General features: G+C 40.2%; 1 protein-coding gene and 1 non-coding gene across 7 annotated transcripts in view; both read right to left on the reverse strand.

Annotated features, from left to right (window-relative positions):
- The window catches only part of TMEM68 (transmembrane protein 68), a 39591-nt gene that overhangs the window by 11418 nt on the left and 4986 nt on the right, over positions 1 to 23187 (reverse strand). For 4 of the 6 annotated variants that reach the window (XR_009723862.1, XM_061342973.1, XM_061342971.1 and 1 more), the window contains exons 2-6: positions 21782 to 22112; positions 20110 to 20274; positions 18508 to 18701; positions 3893 to 4223; positions 1376 to 1540 (exon numbers count right to left, since the gene is read on the reverse strand). Coding sequence is in view for 5 of the 6 variants with exons in the window: in XM_061342973.1 (XP_061198957.1) it covers positions 1376 to 1540; positions 3893 to 4223; positions 18508 to 18701; positions 20110 to 20274; positions 21782 to 22073 (1147 nt within the window). In the remaining variant the exon portion in view is untranslated. Of the gene's footprint in view, positions 1 to 1375; positions 1541 to 3892; positions 4224 to 6330; positions 6626 to 8929; positions 9105 to 18507; positions 18702 to 20109; positions 20275 to 21781; positions 22113 to 23187 lie in introns of those variants that run through there. The other 2 variants (XM_061342975.1, XM_061342976.1) reach the window with 2 other exon arrangements.
- TRNAV-AAC (transfer RNA valine (anticodon AAC)) lies at positions 10216 to 10288 on the reverse strand. The gene has a single exon. It is a non-coding gene; the product is annotated as a tRNA-Val (tRNA).

Raw genomic sequence — 23187 nt, forward strand, 5'->3', positions numbered from 1 at the left:
AGTTTCTGCCAGTTCATTTCTGTGAAGGCACTCTGAACACTGGCTCTAACCCCCAGTCTATCGACTACTCCCCCACTTTGATATCACTGGTGAACTTCCTATGAGCACACTCCAGCCCCTCACCCAGGGGTGCAGTTAAAGCATTAAGTAGCATTGGTTCCAGTATAAATTCCTGAGGAAGACCTGTAGAAACCAGCTGTTATAGCTAGACATTGTACTGCTGAAGCCAGTTTTTCAAGACCAGACATTTAGCCAGATGTCTCTGCAATGCTATTAAACGATATTTGGGAGATTCGTAAGTATACTCACACTTAGAACCTTATTTTAAAGCAGAATTTGAGAAAAACAAAAAAAAAATCTCCCATTTGATAAACTGTATATAAATATTAATATATATAATATGGAGCCAAATATAAATTACAAAATAGGCTACATTAGTCAGCTGCATGCAAAAGATTTTATAATCAACTGACAAATTCTAGTCTCTGGCAAATGCAGTTGTAGAGGCAAAGTCATGCTGTTATCAGTATGAAAAAGTTCAGTTTTCAGTGATTGAAGCTGAAATAAAACTATGCTGACAAAAGGACATCTTTGTTTCCACTAAAAGCATCAGTGCACTACAGAACACTCCTGTAAAGTTTTAGTCACAAATTTAACTTGGGAAAAGAACTGGGTACTCTGGGACTGCACATACATAAAAAACAACCCCCTCATGTAATTCGTTTCATCAATCAGCAGCATTTTTCACTAGGCCAAAAATCTGGTCCTAAACACGTTTTTCAATTTCTTCATGCTTTGCCTCATGTTTTACACAAACTTGCTGGACACTTCTACAGCTTTCCTCCAGAAAAAGGTTCTACTTGGAAGAGTCTTCTCGTGGGCAGGTTCTACTGCCAACCAAACTCAACTGGGTGGGTACAAAAATACATCATCCCTCCAGACTATTACTGTCAACTTTAAGGACACTGCTTCCAAACAGTTTGCTTCTTAATCAGGTAACACCACTCATTCTGCCTATATTAATACAAAAAAAAGAAGAAACGTCTTACTTGGATCCTTGCTACCAATTAATACAGAGACAATTGTTTCTCTTATCATCTCCTCCTCTTTGTTTCTAAACACCCTAGAGCTGTTGGAAGGTGTTGCCTAGCTAGAAGCATGACCCATCCTTGCATGGGCCAGTCTCCTAAACTCATTCTTGTTTGTATAGAGCATGTTAGAGACAGCTGTACTCCAACATTTTAACTAAATTTGTCTGAATGTCTGTTGAGAGCTGTGTTCCTGTGGTGCAATTTTTATTGATTATACCATTAGAAAGAAAAATTTAAAAAAATTAAAAGCTCTCAAACTGATTGTTTAGAATGAAGCATGTTACCTGGTAATCTAAAGACGAAATGATCAGCTACTACGTGGCAGTATCTCTTCTTTTGTATAAGAAGTCTAGCCATGAAATAGACACAATCAGCAGGAGTAGCTCCATGATAAAACACAACAAGCCCTGGACCTTCAGGAATATTTTCAGCACCATGAAGTTCATAACCTGTTAGAAGTTAAAGGCATAACAGATGTCAAAGTCTGATACAATTGTATCCCAAAGAAACTAACTCACGGCAAGTTGGCAAACTGAAATCAATAGCTATTGAGAAGCAGTAAGAGCAAAGTGACCACTAAAAACTTAAGAAGTGACTTGCAGTATTTACTAAGTTGCTTTCACAGGAGATACAGGTTTAATTTAAAGCAGAAAAGATATATTTAAAGAAAGAAGAACAACAGGATAAAAAAACCCTGAAAACAAACCACCCAGTCTGTCTTGAAGTATATTTTTTTTCCTTATTTTTTCACTTCACTGTCTTCAAGGTTGCAGAGTCTTCCAATCATTCAAGAGAAATCACAATCAGGATTGGACAGGAGACACAAAACAAGTATTTCAAGTTATTATTTACCTTTCAAAGTTCATTGACACCAGTAACTATTTAAGAATATGTGACATGACAACATCCATTTACATGTCTCCTTTTATTCCAGTGTATGAAGATTATCTTGGTTATTTCTCTCAGAGTTATACTTGCTCCAGTTTTCCATCACTAAGTACTAAAAGCTGTTTGGGGTTTTACATGCTTAATTGAAATATACATAAATACAGACAAGTTTCTTACTGAACTTACATCTCTAATTAAGTTAACAGTGCAGAATATATTCAGTTAACACAAAATATCAGAATGCATCAGTATAGAACATTCAGTTAATATCAAGCAGTACTGTTACAGTATCTTGTGGGTTTTTTTCAAGAAATAATAAAAACCAAACAAACAGAAAACCCCAAACCCTGTCACTTCTTCCAAAGTTAGTAAGGTCTGCAGTTCCCAATCCAGTGAATTATTTTTAGTCCTATAGGTACTTTTGGCTCTTCTCCTTCTATTTTTCTTTCTATACCTGTGGAGCTGCAACATATTGCAAGCATAGTGAACCAAGTGATCACCAACTGTGCTCCATGCCAGCTGGTCATAACCAAAATGATACCTACATCTAGCATTTACATAACATATATGAAGTTACATGCATCACCTACCACTTTGGTGCCTGGGGCTTTTGGGGGTTGGGGTTGTTTTATTTAGGGTCTTTTTTTTCCCAGTGCTGTGAGATTCCTACCATATATTGATTAATCAAGTGGGAGAAAAAATAATCACAAAATATTTTACTCTTTAGCAAGAGAAGTGCATAGAGAACATGGAAGCAGCTGGCAGGGCAGAAAAAAGTCACAACTGTCAATGAGGAACTGGATAAGAATCTTTTCTGCACAAATAAAAAGTCAGACCTTATAAAAAGTTACTAAGGATGAAAAGAGACAAGGCCTTAAAAAAAATCATTTTCTTATGAAAAAAGTAAATAGCTTTTTATTGTGAAGTGAGCATTTTAAGCTCTTTGATGTAGCTGTTGATTTTGATCTAGTGTACTTTCCTAGATTTGAAAGTTACATCTTAGTCTTACAAAGCCTATCTGATACAGCCGCTGCACCATCTGGTTATCAATGCCTTGAAAACCCACTTCCCTTTGACTAGAGAACAAATAGAGATGATTTTCAAGGAGGATTTGTTCTTTATGTAAATTGCTCTTAAACATCTCTTTCTCCTTTAGCTGCGTCTAGCTGAATGGCTCTGAAAGAGGCTTATGATTCCTTGGAAAGAAAAGCCAAATCATTTATTAAGTCTGTCTTTATAAAGAAATAATAGTAGAAGGACAAGGAACAGAGCCCTTAGTTTTGACATTGTAATAGAGAAAGTAGTTGACAAAAATACATAGAAAGAAAATAAAAAAGTAGGATTCTGTAACAGGCTCTAAAGTTAATTTGAAGTAGCAACTAGTGAGTGAACCAAGTTCTCCTTTTAGCCATCATTTGGCATTACATGTAAAAGGCCGGTTAAGCGCAATTAAATAACACATCCTGACATACTAGCTATTAGAGAACTGGCATCTAACTTTGAGAGTTCATATACTGACTCTGAAATAATATAGTAAATAGATCTAATTTTTAACATAGCAGACATTTCAGGTCCTCCACAAATGAGGAAATTCAGGAGTAGTTATAAAAAAAGAAAAACAATAAATACACAATTCAAAAAATGCCTATATATTCAACTGGATGAAAGCTCTCATTTTGCAGCAGCAAATGAATAAATGCGTAAGACAAAAAATTTTACATCCAAAAAAAGTCTCTGTGGCTTTTATTTCTCCCAAGCACCACTGGTGTTCATTGATAAAATGGGAGTATTATTGGCTTGAATTTTAAATTTAATGCAACAGCAGCACAATCAGATATATACTGATAATCCTGAAAGGTAAGCCAGGAATACGAGCTTCAATAGTTTTTAATCAAACATCAGATCTCACCTACCGTGCCATATTCTTCCATGTCCATCCCATAGGGTAGCCAACATTTGTTTTGCGCCATCCCAGAAATCATTGGAATAGGCTTCCTTTAGTTCATTCTTCCTTTTATAAATATGAAGAAGAAGAATGGAAGTGTAGAAGAGGATGACGATAACTCCTGGTAGTAGAAAAACTGCTACAAGTGGAAAAAGCACCCATGAAAGGTAGACTGCATAGCTCAGATAATCTTCAATATGCTCCACACCAGTCCATTCTCGCAGAATGTAAGTCAGGCAAGTTAAGTAGGACATGGGCATCGGTCCTGCAGCACAGGATTCATTTCCACCTATCATCTCCTGTTAAATAAAAATAAAAAGGTAAAGTAATAAATCCTTAAAAAAGACAGACCTGCCTATTCTGCTTTAGCATACAAAAAATCTATCTAATGCATTTTATTCATGTACCATTTACCCCACATCCCAGCAGCACCTATTAGAAACATAATGATTCACACAGCAAAACTTTTACTTGACTTTTTTTAATCTTCTTCTTTCACGTGGTAGAAATGCTGACAATTCTAGTTGAGAAAGACAATGCAATTGCTTAATCTCAGGATAAGATTTTATCTCCTTAAAAATGTTCAACTGATGCAGATCCAGAACACTTAATACTGTTACCAACAATTTACATCGTTCTACGTAATACATGGTACATTCAAAACCTTTTCCCAAGCACTTATTACAACAGGGAATGGCACAATTTCAAACACAGTGCTATAATACCTACCGAATACTTCCACTAACCACAAGCATGTGACAATCTGGGAAGAAGATGGTCTTAAATAAGCAAATCTCACTCCTGCACAGAATTTTAACTGTACCTGGAAATTTACAGATAGTGAAACATCAAGTTCAACGCACAACACAGAGAGGCAGCAGAAAGGACAAGGAAAACAAATACAAAAGTCCTTTAAAAGTTTTAACTGCTCTGGCTTTACTGTACCTATCTCTCCTCTCCAGTGTCAGCTCCTAAGAATTTTCAGGGTTAGACCTATCTGGGCTGGAATTTCAGGTCTTCTGTAATTCCAGAGCAACATTTTTTTATTAGCTTTGTAAAATTTAGAGGAAAAATTGCTATTCACTTCACCTTACAAACATGAGACAACTTGTATGCTTGGGTACTTTAGCTACAGTTCTAGTACATCATAAATGATACCTTGTGGGAAAAAATTATCCTGATCTTGACTAAAGGTTTGGTCAAGACTTGAAGTAACTGCTACTCAACACTGAGAACAAAAACATGTTGAAACTATAATGGAGGCTTGTAGACAGAAATGGATTAAGAACAGTAATTTCTGAAAGAATCTAAGCTTGGAGTTTTTGTGGTTTGGTTGGTGGTTTTTTTATTGAAATGTTTGGGGTTTTTTTATTAAAATGTGACTTAGAGCATGTATGAGTGCAGAGTTCCCATGTCGAGAGAGATGTCAGTCTACCAATCCTTTACTCTTGCTTTTTTTCTTGCAAGCAGTAAGTGACTGAAATTCAGAAGATATCTAATACTACCAGAACTCTAATGACAACACAAAAAAGACAGCAGATCAGTTTTACTCCACATTTGCTATGAGATGCTGAAACACGTGCTACAGCAGAACTCATCTCACTTTTTTTTTCCCGGTCTCAATTTTTCCACCAATCCTGACAGAGCAACGATGTTCCTTTTCCTTCTGTATTGAAATCAGGCCCTACCCACATTGCCCAAGTTAAGCCCTACTGACAAGAAAGTTGATCGTGTGACAAAGACTTTGCTCCCACGATCCATGCCTGTTCCACTAATTCAGGCTTACAACATTTCACTCCTCAGCATGTTCCTGAAGACAGTGTGAGAAGCTGATTTATCCTCAGTGATGTATAAGCATGTAGCATTAGTGACAATCACTTCACTGACTTCATGCCCGTGTGTTTGGGGGTGTGAATTAGGGGGGAAAGGACAGGAAAAAGCATGTGGGAGAGCAAGAGAAAGCCCTTTCTCACTGCGGTCACGAGAGCCAAACTCCAGAACCTGTCAAGCAGCAAACACCCACAGCAAGTATAAGAAACACAAGTTGTTATACCAGCAGGATTTAAGAGTAGCATTCAGCACTACAATATTAATCAGATTGTTATGCCTGGACTTCTCCAGCAGTTCCACCTACTAGCTAGAGAACAATACAGATCATGGATTAAGGCACAAACTTTTCAAAACTCAGAGGTGATTATATAGCTTTAAAGATTACAGTTATCTCTCCCATCTATTATCATTTTGCTCATGGCTTTCTCCAGAACAAAATCCTCATCAAATAAATTTAACATCCTGTCCACACATGTCAGCTTTGCAAAATACGACTTGTCCTTTTGCCTGTAATGTTAGATGCAATACCTCAAATGCCATCATCACTGTTTGCAAGTTGCATATTTATGCACTAACCTGTAACAGAAATTAAGATCTGACCTCCTCTCTGCTGCCAGCCACAGAAGTAGCATCTAAAGTGCTGCCTTCTCTTAGGAACAGTCAACTCCATTCTGAACAATGTTGTTTCCTCATCTTGAAGGGAATCGTAGAATAATTTATACTAGAAAGATTCACTGGACAGCACTTGTCAAACCTTTAGCTAACTAAGTCAGATCAGGTTGCTCAGGGCAATGTCCAGCCCAGTTTGTAATACCTGCATGGATGGATATTCCACTGCTTCCCTGGGTCCCCAGTCCCCAATCAAGCATGAGTGTCTGATCACCCTCATGCCAAAAATATTTTTCCTTATCCCCTTACTACAGTTTGTGTCAGTTGTCTCACGTCCCTTTATTGAGAAAGGTCTAACTCCCCACACACACACACATAACCACTCATTAAGAGGGGCAGTAAGATCCCCTTTAAGCCTTCTTCTTCAGGCTAAGCACACACAGCTATCTCACCCTCTCCATAGACACCATGTGCTTGAGACTCTAACAGAGCTGGTGGCCCTCCTCTGCACCCCTTCCAGTTTCTCAGCATTTCTTGTATTGTGGGGGTCCAAACTTAACTTGTGGTCCTAAATGTGCTGAAGAGAGTTATAAATACTTCCTCGATCTAATGGCTGTGGCCTTGCTAGCACAGCCTAAAATGTAGGTAGCCAACCTCACTCATTATTTGACTTACCGTCCACCAAATAAAGGCCTTCTTCATGCCTTTATCTCTTGTAATTTTGCTCCCTCTGTAACAGGTCCAGCATTTGTTCTGATCACCCATCATACAGCCACAAAAACACTCTGTATCTACGTGATGTATGTTACTGCCACACTGAACACACTAACAAAGATTACAGCAGTGAAGAAGGGAAAACAGATTCTGTCTCCATGATCCAAAAAAGCACAGGATGCTCCATATTAAGTAAAGGTCCAACATAGTTCATACATGCCACTTTCGTCGTTTAAGCCCAGCCGGTAACTCAGAACCATGCAGCCACTTTGCTCTCTCCCCACCTCTTTTTCTTCCCTGCTCCTGGAGGGATGGGCATGAGAATCAAAAGAATGCAAATCTCACGGGTTGAGATAAGAACAGTCCAGTAACTAAGGTATAAGCTTGTGCTTAAGGCTTTACACTGTCCGTGAAGTGGAAACAAGGCCAAAAATATAATTCCTTTCACTGACTTCTAGCACGCGACCCAGGAAAATCCTTAACTAAACTACTACAGTAATCTTCAGCTGCAGTGCGCAGACTGGGTTAACTGAGACCCTACTGATCATGCTACAAGCAGCAATTACAGAAAGCAACATGTACTGCTGTAAATTCTTCACTATGAGGGTGGTGAGGCACTGGAACAGATTGCCCATCCCTGGCAGCCAGCCTGGATGGGACTTTGAGCAACCTGGTCTAGCGGAAGGTGTCCCTGACTGCAGCAGTGGGGCTGGAACTAGATGATCTTTAAGGTCCCTTCTAACCCAAACCCTTCTATGGTTCTATGATTCTCTGAAACCATGCACAACGTGATTTTAGCACGTGTATGAAATGTATAAGATGAACCTCTGGAGATGTCACTATCCCACTCAGCGCTTGTCATGCCACACCTGGAATACTGTGTTCAGTTTTGGTCCCCGCTATAAAAAAAAAGGTCCCCACTGTGGACAGGCTGGAAAGGGTCCAGAGAAGGGCCACAGAGATGATCAAAGAGCTGTGAAGTCATGGGAAGAAAGGCTAAGAAAGCTGGGTCTGCTCAGCCTGGAAGAAAGACGGCTTAAGGGACACCTTATCACCATGTTCCAGTGGCTACAAAGAAGACAGAGACTCCCTTTTTACAAGTCACATGGTAAAGATATGGCAATGGGCACAAATTATCCTGGGGAGATTCTGACTGGGCACAAGAGGAAAATATTTCATCATAAAAACATTCAGCCCCAACATCAGATGCTGCAATATTTGGCTGGGCAGGGTGCTGAGACATCTTGTCTAGACCGTCCTTTTGCCAAGAAAGGTTGGACCAGATGATCCTTGAGGTCCTTTCCAACCTGGTGTTCTATGATTTCCAAACTAGAAAGACATGCAAATCAACAGCTACGACATGACGCTGCAAACATAAACACACTGCTTTCCACTGCATCAGCCGGTTAAGGGGGTGCTTCTACCAGAGTTAGCAATGCCGCCACAAACACAAAAAACGTAAGATCCTGATAATCCTGCTCACGACATCCTCCACTGCAGAGAAACCGGCAGCCAGAGGGTGGTTGCGCTCTTGTTCTGAAGTGGGCACTGGCCTACTCCTTGCTCCTGTGACAGCGGGGCACCGGTTCCTTCTGCAGGAGGGGGCCGAGTTTCCCTCTCCTGAGGAGCACACAGCTCCAGCCCGGCTGCTCCAGCCGAGCGCCCCGCGGCTCCGCCGCTGCCATCGCACCGCCCCGCACCGCGCCCTGCCCGCACTCCCCGTCCCGACAGTAACTGGAGCAAGGCCCCGAGCCTCGGTGGTGGCCGAGGCAAGCCACCTCCCGCCCCGGGAACTGCGGGGTGGCGGCGGGGCCAGGCCCGGGGCGCGGACGCGCCGGCAGCACCCGCTCACCTTGCCCTGGCGGCGGCTGCTCCGGTTCCAGCCCCGCGTCCCTGCCGGGGCCTGGTTTTACTTCTCCGCCCGCCGCCCCCGCGGAGGATGGGTGCCCGCGGGGCGGCCGGGCCTGGGCGGCTCCCCGCGGCGGGGCGCAGGCGGGACGGCACCGTGCTGCTCGGCAGCGGAGGAGACGGCGCACGGAGCGGGGAGAACGAGAGCGGCCGCGGAGGGGAGGGGAAGGGGAATGGGAAGGGGAACTCCACGGCGTGGGGCGCGCGGGAGCCGCCCGGACCGCGTCCGCCACGCACCGCCCGGCGCTTCCGGCGGGAGAGAGGTCGCCGCCAGGGGGCGCGCCGTGCCCGCGGGAGAGTGCAGGCAGGCAGTGGAGAGGCAGGGTCTGGTCTGGACGTGGTGGTTTTCAGTTCGTTATTTTTATGAGAAATGATAGCAAATACGTGTAGCACGGGAGTGACCAGATCAACAACTGCAATTCTACTTGTATGAAAGAAACTCTGTTTTCAGTAATAGCAGGTTCTAGTTCCTGCAATACTGTTCTAAAAAGAGTAAAAATAAGATTATAATAACCGCTCTTTATTAAAGCGGTATTATGATGTTTCTGGGGGAAATGTCTTTTCTGGTTTTAATGAGAAAAATTACCATCTTATATGTCATTCAAACCCACTCCCATCTCACAATGATAGTAGAATGATTTGGGTTGGAAAGGACCTTAAAATCTAGTTCCAATCCCCCTGCCATGGGCAGGGACACCTCACCCTACACCAAGGCTCCATCCAACCTGTCCTTGAACGCTGCCAGGGATGACGCATTCATAACTTCCTTGGGCAGCCTGTTCCAGTGCCTCACCACCCTAACAGTAGACATACACCATATATATCCTTACATATATACACACGGTATATATCCTTGTATATTCCTTATATCCAATCTGAACTTCCCCTGTTTCTGTTTGAACCCATCACCCCTTGTCCTTTCGGTACAGTCCCTAATGCAGAGTCCCTCTCTGGCATCCTTAGAGGCCCCCTTCAGATACTGGAAGGCTGCTATGAGGTCTCCATGAAGCCTTCTCCAGGCTGAACAGCCCCAACTTTCTCAGCCTGTCTTCATACAGGAGGTGCTCCAGTCCCCTGATCATCCTCGTGGCCCTCCTCTGGACTCGCTCCAACAGCTCCATGCCCTTCTTACGTTGAGAACACCAGAACTGCACAAAGTATTCCGAGTGGGGTCTCACGAGAGCGGAGGTGCAGAATCACCGTCTTCGACCTGCTGGAGAAAAAAGGTACTGTTTCCGCCCGGTTTCGAACCGGGGACCTTTCGCGTGTTAGGCGAACGTGATAACCACTACACTACGGAAACTGCTTCTGTTATCGGAGCTCACCTTGAGCTCTCTCAAAACATTCTTACAGTAATTGTAACAAGGGACAACTAATATAGCTAAAGCTAAGCTGCAGATACTACAGGTATGCTGCTGTAAGATGAAACAGCCTAGGAAAAACATTAGCAAACAAATGACAACTGAGATACAGAGATCCAGGCTGAATCCCTGCTTGGGAAGATAATCAGTGCTCTGAGTTGCAGCACAGCCTTTAGCATCAGGTGTCCACCACTAAACCATGTCCCTAAATGCCACACTGGTACAAGAAATCTCTGGAGAAGCAGCACGGGAAGAGGAAGAATTCATGTTAATCCAAACACTAGATTGAGTTTTCTAATGAAAACAGGCAACTGTTGCATATATGCTACACAAAGTTTTAGGACATTGAGGGGAAAGATTATACAGGTATTAAAAGTACAAGAAGGAAAAATGAGGCACAAAAATTACCTTTCTTGGTGTTTGAGGTTAACAGATTTGGTTGCATTTAATGGCATATTGGATAGATTACACAAAGCTCTCCCACTCCCACCAGTAACAACATCTCACAGCTTGTAAAAACACATTCTGCTTTGTAGCATGTTTCAGTATTCTGCACGGTGTGCTAGGAAGACAGTGCTGCCTATTGCCCACCTTTTCAGACAGGCATTTAGGTTCAGTCCATAGGGGGACGACACTGTTGCAGTTCTGCGTTTTGGGGCAAACCCCCAGTGACGATAAGCCTCCGGGCTGCACTGCCTAAGGAAGCTCTCCCGAAGCCCGGTCCCTGCTAGCTGGGAGCTGTGGGCGAGTATAGCACATCGGTACTGCAAACACGTTGTGATGCAGGGATTCTCAGGCTGGGGGCAGGCAGCCTCATCCACTACACTAATAGTGCACAGTTTAATAACACATGATGTACCAGCTCACACTTGAAACTACTCTCCATCTGTACTTGCATAGCGCTACACTTAACTAAAGCTTTTTTTTTTTCTCTAAGAGACTTTTTTTTTTTCTTTTTTCGTGTTAGGACAAAGTCTTGGAGGTGGCATTCCTACTTTCCAGGGTACCAAACCACTAAACTGATACATTTGTAGGAGTCTAGTAACTGGTTTAATGGGATTATTTCTCTTCATATAGTCTCTCTAGAAAAATGGCCTAAGCATTACCTCATTAGCTAAAGCAAGACAGTTTCTCTTCTGACACTGTCTTGCGCGGGGTCAAACAAGAAGGCACTTGCTGAGGGTGGGGACTCTGGTGGAACAACACTGATTAAGGTTCTGCTCTGAGCATGGACCATGAAGCACTCAAAATACAGAAGCATGTATTTAGACAAAACTTCTGAGGCTCTCAGATGTATGTACTTACTTGTTTTAGGAACCAGGCAAATCCTGACTACACAATTTCCTTTGTGGGAACTCAGCTGTTGCGTTGCTATTATACACAAGTTTTCAGTCTTTCTGACTTCAGAATATCCTCAGAGACACAGGGGAACCCCTTTAAGAGGTTAATTGCTTTCTTCTGTCAAATCTATAGAAATTTGTAAAACTGGTTGAATGCCAATTATTAGTCATCAGTGCCATAGGACATTGGTTTTTACTATATTGTATAAAAACAATGAAATAAACAAAAAGCGTTCTAGTCACTTTTACGTTTATCAAATCGCTCCAGCAAAGCCTTCCATATGCTGCCTGGGATTGTTTGATGCTTGCTTATGAGAGCCTGGATGGCAGTCTTTGTCTGAAAAGAGAAGAGAAAGTTGACTTTACAGACCTGCTTGTGCAAGGAAGAACAGTATAATCACTGATGACTTCTTAAGAGGTTCAGGAGGCATTGGGAAATTAACACATAAGATCTACTTTAAGAAAAAAGTTGTGGTTTATATTAGCTAGTTGTCCTAGTGACACTTTCCTTGGAGAAAAACAAAAACATTGACTGCAGTTTGGATACACTAAAATTATTGAGTTTTATCAAACCTGGCCATTACTAAGTCAAAGTAACCTTGAACACATGCAAACACTGTGTGCCATCTCTATTCCTGAGGATTTTCATCAAAAACACTGGATAAAGCCTTCCAAAACTCATCTGATCTCACAACTGACCTTGATGGGGCCAGGAATTTAGAATAGGGACCTCCATCTGTCCTTCTCAACACGAATTCTTCCATAATTGTATCATATATGGCATGCACATATGAGAATTTGTACCTAAATTCCGTTCAGTTTTACTCTACATGAGATTCAAATTCAAGTTTGTGGTGAGAATGCATAAAATATTCTGTATTTCTACCAGGTATAAGAAATAATTTTCCTTAGTTTTTCTTCACGTATTTAAACTTGAAATAGGGGTAGCAACATACTCCAGTGATCTACCCCAGAGTGATGTTAGAGTATCACTGGGAACATAAGAAAAAAGTAGCCAAACCTTTCCTGACAGATTCATGTCCTGAGTCCTTTTCAGGGCAGGGTCAGACAGAGGTCAGCCAGTCCACTGCTCATCTCAAAACCCACTTAAACTGTGGGGTTTTTTAACTAATACTAGCCACTGAAGACGTAACTCTACTCCCACTAGTGGGTGGTCAAAGGCTTGACTTGGTAAAGCAAATCAATGTCATGGGAAATTTCCATCTCAGTTTTGCAGATGTACAAAATACTCTTCCCCAGAATACAAGAATATGAACAATCATATAGATAACCTTGGCACTAATATGTCTTCCAGCCTTCTAAACCTGCTAATACCAAACTCCACAGGTCGTTGGGGCAGTTCCCCTGTAACAGACCAAACCTCTTTCTGGTTTCACTGCTGTGAAGCCCAGAATAATCTGAAGTAAATCCTAAAAAAAGGAAAATAAATAAAAGGAAGAAGAAAAACTAGCTTTCTTGCATCTTTTGGGGGGCACCAAGGTGGTTTTTACATCAGTGATTCCTAATAAGTGTTTTGATCTGTGTATTTCTAGGCCACAACAGACTTTTTTTGCACAAAGCCCTCCTTTCATCTTGTATGAAAAATTTTGAAAAATGCCTAAACCCTGGATCTATAAAAGTTTTTATGCCCCTCAGCACCACTGATTTCACCAAGCTGTAGGTACTCAAAGTATTTTAATATACTGAATACAATTTATTTTCTACTTTTAGCATTTTTCTTTCAACAAGACTGAAGCTTTTGAGTTTATAGAGCCCTGTGTTATTTAAAGAGTCTCAAAAGGTAGTTGTTATGTATGAAATTTGTTTTCCTAGTTACTGAAAACTGAACCTAAAAATGTACTTTACATCATTTCAGTTATCAAAGGCATGGGAGAAGCAAAGTTAGCAACCCAAGCAGATAGAGCTCACACATTCTGAAAGAATGAGGGCATCCCAGTCATCTGTTACTATGTCAATACTTACTTGTAGGTAATTGTATATCAGATAATCCTGGAGCTCAACTGCCTATTGCTTTAACAAGCTAGTAAATGTGTACTTGTCTTTATTCATATAAAAAAAATATATGTTTTCAGTGCATGTGCAATAGAGAGAAAAGTATATAGTTCAATATTGCACAGAGAGCTAACTTACCTTTTCAACTAATTCATCTGTAGTAATATTTGGATCATAAGGGATTTGCTCCCCAATGTATGTGCGAAATTTAACTGGAAGTCCTCCATATGGAGGAGTAAATGGCAGTCGAGTGCTTTCATACAACCATCTAAAAAATCCTGAAATAGATTAAGGGAGGAAAAAGTAGATTATAGTCACATAAAACACTATCCAAACTTGAATTATGATTAATATGGAAGACTCTGACAGTTGAGAAGAAATTGCAGGATTTAGGTTAGCTGGCCACCAAAACAAAGCTCAACAGACTTAATCAGTGAAATAATACCGCATTAAGGAACCAGATCACACAGCACAAACCAGTTACACACAAGCTATTGGAGATACCTCTGAGCCACACCAAGTGTGTTAGAGAACGCAAAGGAAGAAGAAGTCCAAAAAGCAATATCTAAAAGAAGAGTGAGAGAAATCAGAGAAGTGGAGAAAATGTTCCAAATATTTAAAATATGTTTTAAAGTTCTTACTTCTTTCTTTAAACATCCTATATCCTTCCCGGACATTTTGAGTGTACATTGGAATGATGGGCTAAGGAACCATAAAAAAACCCAAAAGGTAGAAATGTTATACCAGCTTTAAATTTATGTTTTAGTGCCTGTTAATGCAGCTAAGAAAATCTCCTGAATACAGAGGAATTATCAGTTACGTAGCAAACAAGGAATTTTATTATAAAAAAATAAACTCCAGAATAAAAATAAAATTCTATTTCACAGCTCCCACAAAAACTGATGTTAAAGTCACCATCTGTAAGGATGTCAGGGTTTTTTTCCTTTAAATGGATTCCATCACTGAGTTCTTCGTTAGGCTCTAGTTAGGTCTTTTTCTTACTTGTTTTTTCTCACCCTGTGGTTTCTGTTCTGTGGTAGTGATTCTTAACATAGTAAAGGGGTTCTTCCATTACCTTCCGGACAAGTAATTCCAACAACATGCTTAAAATACAGTTTCAAAAACATAAAAGGGACAATAAGGACAGAAAGTCATTGTACATATGGATACAATTACTGTTAGCTTGTCTACAGACTATGAAATCTTATCTCAGACTCTAAGACATGACTGTTTGAAGTTCAAGCATCTCCAGTGTCTTTCCTTTTATTCACAATAATGAAGTGAACTTGTTCTGTAACTACCTAGACCTCTGCCCTCCAGAAGACATGTAGTCCAGGTCAACCAGGACATACAAATGCCTTGTCCAAGGGATCTGCAGAAGTTCTTTCCAGTGGGGTATTATCTAAACATTACTGCTTCAGTGAGACCTCACTTTGAGAAGCAGATAAGATGAGCCAAACGTAAATGTCTACTTGCTTTCTTCAAAGCTTCATGAACTGAGTACTTTCCTATTCAGCACTCATGATGGAAGCTTTAGACAGAGAAACCGCAAAGCTTCATTTCACTTTTCAGTCTGCAATACTGCAATAAATATATATCATGCTAGTTATATAAAACTCTAATACAGTGTCAGTTCTGATAGTTTAGATGAGTCTACATGCAGTCTTCAGTCAACCTGTAAGACTGATGTGGCCAGTATTGAAAAGAATGCAGCAAGAACAAATATAAACAATCAGAGGCCAGAGGAGGGCCACGAAGATGAGCAGAGGGCTGGAGCACCTCTCCTATGAAGACAGGCCAAGAGAGCTGGACAGCCTGGAGAAGAGAAGGCAGCCTTCCAGTACCTAAAAAGGGTCTACAAGAAACCTGGAGAGGGACTTTTTACAAGGGCATGTAGGGATAGGACAAAGAGGAAGCTGGTAAAGGGTAGATTTAGATTAAAGGAAGATCTTTCCTCTGAGGGTTGGTGAGACACTGGCACAGGGTGCCCAGAGAAGCTGTGGCTGCCCCATACCTGGCAGTGTTTAAGGTCAGGTTTGATGGAGCTTTGAGCAGCCTGGTCTAGTGGAAGGTGTTCCTGCCTGTGGCAGGGGATTGGAACTGGATGATCTTCAAGGTCCCTTCCAACCCAAACCATTCTGTGATTCTATGAAACATGTTTGTCAAAAGATGGAATCCAGTTGCTGCTATGGGCCTAACTCTATATAAGAAACGACATACAAGGTTAATATTGCCCCCTCTACTGTTAAATGCACAGCACTTCAATAAATGCTTAGTTATCTAAGGTGCGTCTGATCACAGATTTCCAGAGAACTACCAAACATGCCCAAATTTCAGTGGAGCCTGCAAGCTAATTACAGTGATGCCCACCATACTGGGATCCAGTCAGACTTCCTAATCTAAGTTTAAAAATCAAACAAAGAAAACCACAACAAACAAACCCTGAATGAGTTGCAATAATAAGTAATACAAAAGTCAGCAGCACTGTAAAGGTGAGTTCAGGCTAGTAGGTATCAAAGGAGAAAATACTCTCTGCCCTTCAGGTAACACATAATTCTATGTGGTGTTTGTTTTACCAAATATGTCATACAGATGACCACAAGAACTTTTCACACTGCAAGAACCTTATCTTCAGTGAATACCCAAATCATTACATAAAAGAACAAAAAAAAAAAAAAAAACCCAAATCCACAAACCTGCCAACAGGAGGTGGTAGCAATTTTAAGTACTATTATTCAGCTATTTCTGTGTGCTTCTAAATTATGAAAGCCTGGGAGGATTTTTGTGATGTGTTTTGATCAGGGTGGCACTCTATAGTAAGGGAATTCAGAGTTATTATTTAATTCAATTTTTATTTAAATTAAAAAAAAAACATTATTACATTGTGGGATTACACTATAAATTCCAAGTGAAGTAAAAACAACTGGCAATTGAGTGTTCAAATATTTGAAGTAGCTTGAAAGCCAGGTATAAAAGCAAAATGGTTAGAAATCACTTAAGCTGTTAAAGTGACACCTCTTTCTTACTGAGTATATTATTAAATTAATATATAAAAAGAAAGACTGTAAGGGAATTCAAAATGCCCATATGAATTTGATAGGGTTTATCCTATTCACATTCTGATGGTGGTGTACAGGCCCACACAATATATGAAGTATTGTGACTAACATTTACCAGCCCACGCTTTTGAGAAAAAGGATAGGAGAGGGAACAGAAGCACATAAAATGTGACTTTTAAAAGACCACATAACAAGACAAACAAAGAGGTAGCATAGGACTCTCAGCCAAAAATTACCCCAAATTTATTCTAGTGTTTAGTTATCTCCCCACAAGATTTCAGAGCTAGATAAAGTTATGAAGAACTATTAACCTGAAGCTTGCATTTTGCAACCCTAGGTACTTTGTAGTAGGAGATGCAGCATAACAGATCAAAGCAAAGTCTGAGACGCAACAAACTGGATGGGGTGAGAGTGAGCTGTAACTGCACAAAAAACCTGAAAGGGGTGGTAAGAAATTGAAGATTCATGGGAAGAACTCCATGTACAGATTCTCCTATAAACAGACAAGGATTATGTTTATGTGGTAGGCCAAAGAAAAGCACTGCAATTGATGAGATATTCATAAGAATGTAAAGAAAAATGATGGTTGTGCAATTCACGAGAAAGCAGTAGAAAGCTCGTGGCCGAACAGAAGAAGCCTGGATGAGTACTGGTATTGTCAGACACAAACAGTGTCAGGTATGCTAAGTTTAAATTAAGACAGAAAACTCATCTCCAGTGATGATAATGAGAAAATGCAGTTAGGAAAAAGAATGGTTGCTGCTCTTTCAGATCTATGCCATCCCAAATAAAAGTATTTCCCAGAGGCTGTATCAGAGAAACAGTCTGATGGTCCTGGGTTAACAGTTGGACTTGATGATCTTGAAGGTATTTTCCAACCTAGCTGATTCTGTGATTCTACGTGGAATTAGACGGAAGAAGTCAGAGCCAGTGGTAGAAGTTTGTATTGTAGATCATAATCTATATGGAAAATATAACTGAAACTGTGGCCACGTGTATATTAGCAGAGTGCAAATCAATAGAACCACATCTCTGGAGGATGCTGAGGGTCTGGCATCAACACTGAACACATTTCAGTGCTATGTTTTTATGTAGAACTAATTCTCGGCTGGTACCATTGACTGAATGCCCATTTGCAACCGGAGAATATTAATCCCACTTCTGATTTAGTTTCAGCCAAAAGGTATTCTAACATGTTCCATTACATGAAATAAAGCATGGTGAGGGAGATGGAAAAATTGCTTCAAAAGCGCACACATGATTCAAACTCAGACACTGAGTAGACACACCTTCTGCTAGTGGATGCAATCTTTCACAAACGTCAGGAAAGGTAAGGGCAAGAACAAAATCTTGGACCCTCCTAGAATAAGTGAGAGGAAAGAAAGATAAGGATAATGTATTAAAGAGCCATAAGAAAATGACTGGGTATTTAAAAGTAAGATAAATATTTAAGTCTAGTAGAATGAGAAAATAGAATTAAATATGGAGAAGGACTACAGTGAATATTCATGAAATAGAGTCAAGACAAGAAACTGGATGGCAATATAAAGCTATATAGTTCCATAAACCCCTTGATCCCTATGGATTAATGTGCTCAAAGAAAGTGGTGGGAAGAGGAAAATAAATCTTTACTCCAAAACCTTTTCTTTGGTCTGGAAGATGTTCCAAGAAACATTCCTAAGCTACATTTTATAATGAAGCATGTATGAAATAAGCATAGAATTAGGATTCATAACATATAATACTCACCACTTTTGCATCTAGAGCAACCTGAGCAAAGCCTTTTCGATTTCCCCACACGAGTTGATAACTTTCATCACTGAATAGTGCTTCTCTAACTCCACCTGGTGAGATGGACACCAAGTATCCATTCTTCAGGGCAATGAGGCATTCCTCTCTTGTACCTGGCATAACACCTGTCACTCCCAGTAACAATTTAAGTCCTGCAATACATAAATAGCAAATAAATATTATTGTAACAATATATCACAAACACTGTTTGCATGTAGAAATAGGATTACAGCTAAATGAAAATCTAATAGCCATATACCAAGACTAGGGCAAATTTGCTTGAAGGAAGTGAAACACCTACAGAGTAAATATTGGCAAAATGACAAATAAGTGACAGTGGTTTTGCCCAAATGTTATGAAGATGAACCAGCTTCTTAGAAGCATCTCATTAAACCTATGCCTCCACATGCTATTTTCCATAATGATCAAAATACCAACCATACAACTGAAACATAGGTAGATACACAGATAGTGCTCAAGGAAAGCGGTGGGGAAAGGAAAATAAATCTTTACGCAAAAACCTTTCCTTCAGTCTGGAAGACTTTCCAAGAAACACTCCTAAGCTATATTTTATAATGAAGCATGTATGCAATAAGCATAGAACTTGGATTGGTAACACATAATACTCAGCACTTTTGCATCTAGAGCTACCTGAGCAAAGCCTTTTCAATTTCCGCACGAGTCCTTCTTTTTAAATATTTTAATACAGTATTTACTAAGTATGTCTGTAGCAAATTCTTCCTCCGCAGCTTTCTATGAGTGCCTTAGTATGTTCTCACATCAAACTTGCTTGAGTTTATTCCCTTTTTTTTCAGTGTTTGGACACAACTTCCTTTTCTGAATAATGTCCTTCTACATTTAAATAGCTCCTTTTAAGATAAGTGGTATAAAGGGGCCTTAAAATAGTCTCCCTCCTATTCTTTCTGAATGCTCTTTCTTTATGCTTTGGTTTTCTCAAACTGCATGAGGTTTGCTTTTCTGTAACTTCTCCCTTTCACAATGGAATTATTTCTTTCTTTCTCAGCCTACAATGTGTTGAATGTATTATGGTGGTCAGTGTTATAGACCTCTCTTCAACAGTAAAATCTTCAAAGAAGTTTTGTGTCCTACTCCAGGCTTGTACCAAAAGGTAGATTGGATGTTGTACCCCACTGCCATGGCTACCCAGTGTAGGGGCAAGTAACTGATTGATATCCTACCTTTACTGAGATCTTCTGCACTCATAGCCCTTTGCTGACTAGCCAGCACTAGGTCTCTAATATAGTCCTATCCTACACTTACTACTGAGGCATGACATTTCATCCTAAAGAAATTATATAATGTCTATTTGTTGGCTTCAGAGGGTCTACCAGCGTTTTTATGACCCTTCACTTGAAAGACAGGATATTTGATATTCTACTTTGTTTGTCTTCTGCAGCTACCAGCTTTTCCTTTAAAAATCTAAAAACAGTCTTTTAGTTAAAAAGCTGCCTTGAAATTGTAATAAATGTAAATTTCACCAAAACTAACAACAAGTTGAGTAAATCCAGAGTGCTTGAAGACAAGAGAATGTATTCTTACCTGGTAAGCGAAAGACAAAATGATCAGCTACTGACAGACAAAGTCTTTTCTTCCAGAGAAACAGCCTAGACAAGAAGTAAAGATAGTCTATAGGAATAGCTCCATGGTAATACACCAGAATGCCCGGTCCTTCTGGTAGGTTTTCCACACCATGAAGCTCATAACCTGTTTGGGATGGAAAGCATTAACTGACAATGACAGCTGTAAATCATCTGGCAATTTAAAGAAAACTGTTTACCGTCTTTCATTAAATGACTTTCAGTCAGTTGTGAAAGCCTCTGCTGTGGCTTTTACAAGAATTAAATTCTGGATGAAACATTTGCTCTGTAGCAAAGAGAAAATGCCTCAAACACCACAGGTTGTCAATGGACTAATCTGTTGGTCAGTTTAGTCATTAGATCAGACCTAACCTGACATTTCCCCCAGTGAGGGGACTAAATTATTTCCTATTAGGAACTTTTTCCAGTCTAAAGTGTGAAATCACTTCATCGGCAGAATGAGAGGCAAACAAGTAGTCAGTGTGCTTTCCTGAAATATGGAAGTATGAATCTTCATTCTGTGCCAGGCAGAATGAAAAGTTTAGGATTTTACATAATAATTTAAAGTTTCTCTGGCTGAGATATTTAACTCCAAACCAGAATCTGTAAGAATCCCCAAAACAGGTTCCCTCCATGGAGTTAAATGTATTCACTTAACAGTGGAAGGGAATTTCCTCACCAACATGGACTTCTATAAATCTCTCTCCTGGATCTTCTTACATTTGATTTAGGTTTTAGGTGGAGCCAGGCTAAGAGGCTAATGTATGTAAAGTTTTGGAAAAGCCACAGCTTCTGCCAAGAGCTCTATTCCACCTTGTCTACATTCATGTCCATTCCTGCTACAGCTTCTGTCATGAGCTGTTTGGAGAGAAAGCAGGGGATGGAGCAGGCAGAGATCTAAGAAGACATGAAGAAAGTTTGATACTGCAGGATGTTCAAAGATTAAAGGAAGAAACTGTGAGGAAGGATAGCAACATAGATAACCTGTTACTCTTCATCCTTAGGGCAGCAAAGTTAAGTCTTGCTGACAACCTTAACCTACATCTGTGAGAAGAACAAGAGTTTAGCATGCAGCTGAGGATTTTCCTAGGGAGCACCGTGTGTTGGAAGTATCTGAAGGATGAGTGTAATAAAACTGCAAAATCAGGCTACTTTTAAATTGTAGCAGAATACAAACTTAAATACGGTGTCTCATTATTTTTTCATCCATACAGCTCTTATTCTCAGTACACAAAGTAGTTTTCACCAATTGAGAACACACTAACTACATTTCCAACTACTTGCTGTGTTTTGGTCATTTAAGTGAGTTTTAAGTGCCTAATAAGGTAAAAAAATAAATCACGCATCTATCCTGCAGTGCTTCCCTCTGATACTGTATATAGAAAAGTGCACCTGCCTATCTACTTTAGAGAAGTTGACCCTATATAAATTAAATTCTTCCTTTCAGTTTGCTTATTTTATATTGCAATCAGTCTTTGAGGCAGAAACTTTTGGGTTAGATGCCATACAAAGTCTAACAAATGTCACTTCTTTACATCTATTTGGAAGAAATAAAAAAAAACAAATATGTTAAAACTTATGTGTACTTACTACTTAGGTAATTCAAAGCTTCAGACAAGTTATGCCATACTTACCATGCCATATTCTTGCATATACATCCCAAAAACTTGCTATAGTTTTCCTTGCACTATCCCAAACATCACTCAAGGGATCTGCTTCTGTCTCACTGTTCCTCTGATGCATTAAAAGCAAAATATTCGTAAGGTAAATGAAAAAGATGATTGTTAAAGGAACTATAAAAAAAAGTAATATTGCACTCATTGTTAGTGAGGCAATGACCACATAAATAAGGTATTTCTTCAGGTACTCCACAACAGTCCATTCTTCCAATATATAGGCAAGGGAGCTTAGGTCAGTCATTGGCATCTGTCCTGAAGTGCAGAGTTCTTTTTCTCATATCATGTCCTGCATGGAGAAGAAAAAAAAACAAAAAACAAAAGCCAGCTCTAATTTCTATAATCATACAAGTTTCTCAATTTAGGAAAGAAGTTTTTGTAGATGTACCTGATGCTTGTTTTGGTATAACTCAGAGACAAACATTTAGCCTCTCTCTGTCATACTGAGATAGCTGCTGCCAATTGCCATCCACTACTGCCTGTAAAGAGTGATGAGATTTTCCAACATATTTACAGATCTTTATAATACAGCCAGATAATAGGGGCTGAAAGGACAAGGGCTGGAGCCCAAGGAAGGCTCAGGATCCATGCAGCATGGCTGATCAAATGATTTCTCTGTGTAAGTGTGGCTTTTCAGAAAATCAAAAGAGGATCAAGTGCTAAGTATTTTTAGCAGTGTTGGCCAAGAAGATTGCTACCAGAGCTCTGGGCTCTCCCGATCCTCTGCAGAGTCCAGCTTCTGCTTCTGATCCCTTTCAGTTTGGCAGCAGTCGGCAGTGAATGGAACAAATACTGGAGTGAGCAGCTGAAGAGCCAACAAACAAAACCTGGGCAGCTGAGGCTTCGTCATGAGAACTGAAGGTGCCTGGGAGAGCATGTAGTAGTGGTAAGGAAAGCAGCTCCTAGCCCCTCATCCACACAACCATGCCAACACACTCTTCATTCAGATTTTCCAGCCCTGGCAAAGGCCAAGTGGGCTCCATGGCCCTGGTGGTATGTTTGCCACATGCAGCTCCCTAGTTAGTCTGTTCCTGCCTGCCTAACAGTAGGCAATGGTTTCCCTGGAATACAAGAGCACTGCAGCATTGCTAGCTGATTTCAAGACTCTTGAACATTAGCCAGAGATTTAAACATTGCAATCTGTTTCAGTAATCCATATCTAAATACAGCTTTCAGTTGCCTCAGTCAGGCTACTACTTGTTTAAGGAGTAATTTTTTCTGCTTCAGCACCAGAACAAGTACCTACAAGAAACAATTTGTAATTGCCACAGTCAGTGCCAAGATCATAAAGTACAGCAATTCTGGACTTATCTGACTTTATGTCTTCAGCTGTGTATTTATATGAGCAAGCTTTATATATACAA

This window comes from Neopsephotus bourkii, unplaced genomic scaffold (assembly GCF_033783945.1).
Source record: "Neopsephotus bourkii isolate Nb327-2 ecotype Australia unplaced genomic scaffold, CSIRO-AGI_Nbou_v1 NB_1820, whole genome shotgun sequence".
In the NCBI taxonomy this organism is placed as follows: Eukaryota; Metazoa; Chordata; class Aves; order Psittaciformes; family Psittacidae; genus Neopsephotus; species Neopsephotus bourkii.